At 50.8% G+C, this 6593-nt stretch overlaps 1 protein-coding gene across 1 annotated transcript in view; it reads right to left on the bottom strand.

Moving 5' to 3' along the window:
• Positions 1-1443: 1443 nt before the first annotated feature.
• Positions 1444-6593, bottom strand: part of LOC127225683 (ankyrin repeat and SAM domain-containing protein 6-like) — a 41158-nt gene continuing 36008 nt past the window's right edge. Inside the window, 2 exon segments of the mRNA XM_051189196.1 lie at positions 1444-1565; positions 5336-5433. Coding sequence (XP_051045153.1) covers positions 1516-1565; positions 5336-5433 — 148 coding nt within the window. The 3' untranslated portion in view covers positions 1444-1515.

Genomic DNA, 6593 nt, shown 5'->3' with positions numbered 1-6593 from the left:
TCCACAGGGCTCCGCAGTCCCCCCACATACCTAGACTCCACCTTCTGTTTGCCTATGCTCCAGGTGGCTGAGGCACCAGGACCAAGGCTGAGTGAGGCACAATTCTTTATAGAAACAAGGAGAACCTCCAAGCTTATTTATAGCATTTTGCACTCCCTCCCCACTGTAAAACTACAAGAAGGAATGACTAAGTGTCATTTGTTTGGTTGCTGGCTAGGTTACTCATTGCTGACAGGCAGCCAGACTTCAGGAAGATGGACTCTGAGGTGAGACCTGCATTCAAACCAGTGTCCCTCGTTAGCTGGGTTTGACCTTCATAAAGCTGGTTACTGTCAGTGTGTCACAGTCACCAAACAGGCAGGAATGAAAGGTTCCAGCTGCCTCAAAAGGGTTACTGTGGAGATGGGGTAAGGCGGTACACAAACACCCTGCAGTACACTCCAGCTGCACAGGCGGGTACCCCAGCAGCAGGCTATGCCCCGAAGAACAGGAGACAGGAGACACATCCCCATTTTTAATATATGCTGCTGGGCAAGCAAAATCTTCCCAAGAATCAAGTCTATGTGGAAATAACGTGAGTCTGGTGTGAAGAAAATGGAAACCAACTGCAGGGCTGAACCAAAATGGAACTGTCATCTCCGACCATTGGCTGCAACCTCTCTAGTGTGGCTTGGAACAAAGTCACAGCCTAGCCCAGCCACCAGGGTATCCCAATGAAGATGGCTGGGGCTGTGTCTACTGGTCTTGTGGGCGGCAGCGGGGTAGGGGGAGGCTTCTGTAGGAAACAGGGCCCTGCTCTAAGGTGGTGGCTCCACTCCAGTGGGCAGGTAGCTGGAGACAGTAAAGTGGATTTGGTGCTCTCCTGTACGGCTCTTCACCCACAGCGCCCTCCTGCACCTTCAGCTCACTGTCCATTTGTGCTCTCAGTGCTGCGACCATGGTGTGTCCAAGTCTGTTCCCGCAGAGCAGTGCCCTGAGAGCAGGGGGAGCCTGGCCACTCTTCTGGACGTGACTGGAAAGCAAGTGTGAAACTCCCAAGGGTCTTGGCACTCCTTCCCTGGCAGCCTGCAGAATTGGCACCAGCTTCACTAGGGACAGCACTGGGCTGCCTCACGTGTTGAATAGGACCCACTGGTGACTTGCCACAGTGGATGCTTCACCGCACCTTCTGCAGGGTTTCACCAGTATGTAACATCTTTCCTGGACGGGTCCCAGGCCTTGAAGGCAGCACCTACTTGGATGTAGAGGTTAGGGTTTATATCTGTAGCCATGCGACCTCCATCTTTGCCTGCGCTTTTTCAGGTCTGTCCAAAGCATCAGCAGAGAGGGAGCTTCCCCAGGCCCCTGCATGCTGCATCAGCTCTGATGGTTTGGCTTGTCAGCTGTCTTCCTGTCTACTTGCTGTGAGTCACAGTGAAGAAATAACCCAGGGGCAGACCCAATGCAAGGACAACGACTCTGTTCATCCCTCAATGCCTCAGGGCTCCGGTGCCAGCAGAACCATCAAAACTGCAGTTACCTCTTGCAAGACACTGCTTCTTCTGGCCTTACCCATCCGGCCATGGCTTATGTCATTGTTGTAGATGGACAGAAGAAACAGGGAGGAGGAGGGAAGAAATACATTTAAAAGATGCAACCATCTTCAAGATTCCTACCATCTACACAGCTCCAGGGCAAGGGGGCTGTCTGGCCTCCATCTGATTTTGGCACCTTGGGACAGCTGTTCTCTGGTAACACCAAAAGGAAAATTGAGGCTTGGGAGATGAAGCAGCATTACTCAGTGGACGGTAGCTAAACTAGAGCTGGGTCCACTCTACATGCAGTATCTTTCTAGAGCTTCCACTCACTTCAAAAGGAGGAAGTGAGGTGATAAGTGACATGGTGGACATATTCCATGGACATAACCCAGGCAGGGTACCTGCTGCCACTTTCCCCATCCCCCCACCCCCGACTGTGCCATGTCCACACCTGCCCTAAGGATCAGCTCCTGGCCTCTGAGGCCACCCAGACGGAACCTGGATCTCACTGATGACCGAGCCCTTGGCTCACCACACACTTATCATACATCCTGCCCTGGCTCCCACTGTCTGGCATGTCAAGGGCCACAGTGTCTTTCTGTGGTCTCAGAAAGAAGTGGGTCTGGTGTGGGGCAGATGATCTGTAAATGCCCCAAGAATGAAAGGATAAGAAAGGAAACTTTGTCCTTACAAATTCTGCTGGCCTTCTTGGAATGGTGTAGGTTGGAAAGAGGTAACCAGAACATTCCAGCAGGATGCTGGACAGCAATGCCTCCCACTTTGCAGTGGACAAAAAGCCTACTGACCAGGGTTCCTGCCAGCTGAGTCAGGGAACTTCCTTAACCTGATGCCCTACTGATAAGCAGGCCACTTCTGCAGGGCTAGGGAGAACACAGGTTATCCCCAAGAACTCCAGCCTCTCAGACTGAGTGTCCCTTGTAGCTTGCGGCTGTCACTGTTCCAGAGGAAGCAGGGCTTTCTTAGTGGTGTTCAAGAGACCCTGGTCTCTCCAAGAACACCTTATAAAAGCCACCATGAGAAATGGCACAAGCTCTTTGTTCCCATGAAGCAACCCTGCACAATAAAGAAACTGAGATGCCTCACTGCAAGGACTATATTCCATCTTGGCTTTGACTATTGTTTGCCAAACCTTCCTGATACAGAACCTGACCCAACTTTCACAAACCCTCCTGTCAAAACCTAACATCTCATGGGACTAGTGTTCCAAGGGGGCACATTCTGGGAATTACTGGAAGTCATAGAGCAAGGGACACACTTCTTGTGGAGGTCTAGGAACAACCATGAGCAGAGAAGTGTCCCCAGAAGAGATGGTGATGGCCCAGAAAGGATGCCGGAAGTCTTGCCAATCAACACACTGCCTGGGAGAAAAGGGTTCAGAACCATTCAAGTGTCATCCAGAGCCTGACTCGCATCAATCCTGTGGTCCAGCCCTCAGATGAGCTCCCAGACGCCTGTTCTACAGAAGCCAGCTCTAGCATAGCACCTGTCTCACAGGTGTCCTACCTGAGAGCCATGCCAATCATGTAAGTATGCAAGATGGGGCAGCACACGTGTAGCCTCAGACTCTAATGCTGGGGGTCTGAACCTCAGCCAAGGGTAACCTCTGAGGACACTGGTCATCTGCAACAGCAAGGAGACTGCTGCATCTAACAGCAGTGGTGGACAGGACAGGCAAGGCCTGCACACAGAGGCCACCTGCTCTGACTTACACTTAGCTCTGCTACGTCAGGGTGGAGTAACTGGAGGGCTGCTTTCTGCCTCCTGGCTCTACTTCCTCATGTACAGTGCGACGTTAATCAGTGTGGAGGACAAATGGCCATGCCAAGGAGCATGGGCACATTAACAGGAACTTAGCAAGCATGCCCCCTTAGGGCAGTAGTTCTCCAACCCGTGGTCCCAACTCTTTTGCCAAACCTCTGTCTCCTAAAATATTTACATTATGATTCATAACAGTAGCAAAATTACAGTTGTGAAGTAACAACATTATTAATTTTATGGTGGTGGTCACAACATGAGGGTCTATATTAAATGGTCACAGCATTAGGAAGGCTGAGAACCACCCCCTTAAAGAATAGTTTACAGGAACCTCATACAGTTTCAGTAAGCAGGGGATAGGAGGGGTAAGAGACTCACGGGACCTGCTGAGCCATTAGAAAACACAAGACTCTGACCAGTGTGGTGGCCAGATGGAGGGATAGTCAGGATGGAGGGACAGATAAGAGATGGCCCAGCACAGCTCATAGGAAAGATCTGACTTCCAAGGAATCCGCTGTCTGCTGGGCGCCTCCTGAGGGCTCAAACACCTCTCTTACCCTGGCCAGCCTGTGCGGCTGCCCCAACCCCTGGCCCCAAGTCCACAGTACGGAGCTGACTCTTTCTTGCTGTTGCGGAGGCTGAGACTACCTGCTCACAGGTTTTCCTGCCCATCACGATTCTCCAGACAAGCTCCAGCTTCCCTTTAGTGCCAAGCACCCAGCATAAAAATAGAGTGGGTCTGAAAGCCAGGCTCTCCCTTAATAGGATGCAGAAGAGAACACACAGGTCCAACTAACTCGAGGGGCACAGCATTAACAAGGTAGAGAAGAAACCCCAAAGTTTCCATTTGACAGACTTCTGAGGTCCAAAACCCTTTCTTTTCTCTTTTGGTTTTTCGAAACAGGACTTCTCTGTATAGCCCTGGCTGTTCCGAAACTTGTTCTGTAGATCAGGCTGGCCTTGAACTCTTGGAGATCTGTTTTCTCTGTCCCCCAAGTGCTGGGATTAAACCCCCAAGTCCCTATCACAACGCAGTACCTCAGTCTCCAGCTGTGTGCCAGTGCAGAGAGCTGTGTCTGACTCTGGACGGCTTCATGGAGCCCAGAGCACCATTTTCCTAGCTCTCTACTCTGCAGGTAGGGAAGGCAAAGGTCACAAAGGAGGAGGGGGGCCACACAGTGGGTTGAGAGCCTTTGCAACAGAGGAAAGCACTCTGTATGCTGACACTTGCTGCTTGTGTGCAGAGCTACTGTGGTGACATACAAGAACTGTGTGTATGAAAGGACACCAAGAAAGGCCTCGACTGGATGACCGGGGCCACCAACGAGAGAAGTCGTTCTATAACATATGGCCTCATGTATCCAAGGCTGGCCACTAATTCATTACATAGCCAATGAATACTTCCAACTTCTGATCCTCCTGCCTTACCTCCCTGACTGTTAAGATTACAGGCATGCGTCACTACATTATTTATGTGGAGCTGGGGATTGAACCTGGGCCTTTTGCATGCTAAACAAGCACTCTAACCAACTAAGCCTCATTCCCACTACAGCTGGAAGTTTTACAGCAAGAGTTAATAGGCAGGGCTTACCAAAACATTCACATCCCTATCTGTGGTTAGTGTTCCTTAAACTACTGCAGGAACTACATTTCCCAGCCTGCTTTGCAACCAGGTAGAGTCAGTCATGTGATGACATTTAGGAAGAAGCTGTGTCTGTCACTTCCATTGTGTCTTTCTGTCTACCAGAAACAAAGACGAAAAGTCCTGGGGATAGTACATCACCAGCAGTAAATAGGGGGCCCCTGAGTCACTGTGTGAACCCCGCTACCAACCAGGAGCATGCAAATGGAATGTTGAGAGACTCAGTCTCTACACACAGGCATCCTGGACAGTAACACCAGGGCTGTTCTCGTGGAGAGGACAGTGAATGGGCCAAGACATAAAGTGGCAGTTTGGGGCAGCATCATGACCCTGGCTGTGTGAAAGGGTGTTGATGCTCAGGGCATTCACACTGATGGTCACAACAAAGAGGCTCACGTACAGGGACTGTTGCCAGGGGCCCTGGTGTTGCTGGCACTGCTCTCAAAGGAAGAGTGGAAGTTGTGAATGGTTTCCTGTAGAATCTGCCTCTCACGCCCCCTGTGGACAGAACAGAAACACACAGGTCCTGTTAGATCTGTGGTTGTGGCTCAGCGCACTTGAAAACCCCGAGTGTTCTAGAGGGAAACAACTACCTAATTGCCAGAGTATCAAGTTCAGGAAAACCAGACTGAGCCAGAAGTTCCCAGTGCCCACAATGGCAGCTGCTGAAGGGAGACCCCAGGGTACAGGGGTCTTGTCTTAGCTGAGGTATGTCTGGGGGCCCTACCTGGCTCCTGGGGAGGGCTCCTCATATGCCCAACCTCAGGAATGCAATGGGATCCCTACAATAAAGTCCTTAGTCCCCAAGTTTGATGTGGGGAAAGGCAGAGGTGGCTGTTTCCCCAATCTAGGAGAGGCCCCTGCCCCAATGCTCAGGTGAGAAGCAGCAATAGACACACACGGGTTAAACATGGACTACAATCCAATAGCCCGGTTCTCCCATTTGCCTCTCTACCTCTCTGGGCCTCAGTTTCCTCATCAGTAAGTGGGTCAAGGACAGTAGCTCAGAGATAGGTTGCATCATGAGACTGCATGGCAGCAGGGAGGTCCTGACCAGGGGATATCACTGTCTGTTAGACCGTATGTTCTAAATTATGAATGGACATGGTCAAATGTAAAGCAAGTTACAAGTGCATTATCAGCTGGGCATGGTAGCTCACACCTTTAATCCCAGCACTTTCGAGACAGAGGCAGGAGGATCTCTGTAAGTCAAGGGCAACCTGGTCTACAGAGCAAGTTCCAGTATAGCCAGGGTTACATAGTAAGTCCCTGTCTAAAAAGGGGGGAGGGGCATTATCTTCAACAGATTGTTCTCTGTGAAAGTGCCCATAGATAAGGCCAGATTTCAAAGATTCTTTGCCTTCATTTCATGAACTCCCACCATCCACAAGTGTCCTTTTCCCGATCCTAGGGTGGGGACCTCCTGTGCTGACAGGATAATAAGAACTGCCCTTTATGTCAACCTCACAGATGACCTTAAAAACCGTTAGTATTAACAGGGGTGTATGGGAACCAAGCTGAGGGCTGCAGAGTATGGGCCAAGCACCAGATGTGAGCAAAGGAACCAGAAGCAAGGCTACCCGTGACAAGTGGTGGCATCCAGAGCAGGCCTCGTTCCCTGAGCAGTATCTGTAAAATGGGATAATGCAACCTGCCAA

This window comes from Phodopus roborovskii, unplaced genomic scaffold (assembly GCF_943737965.1).
Source record: "Phodopus roborovskii unplaced genomic scaffold, PHOROB, whole genome shotgun sequence".
Lineage (NCBI taxonomy): Eukaryota > Metazoa > Chordata > Mammalia > Rodentia > Cricetidae > Phodopus > Phodopus roborovskii.
Note: the sequence above shows the minus strand (reverse complement) of the source record. Positions and strands in the feature narration are given on the sequence as shown.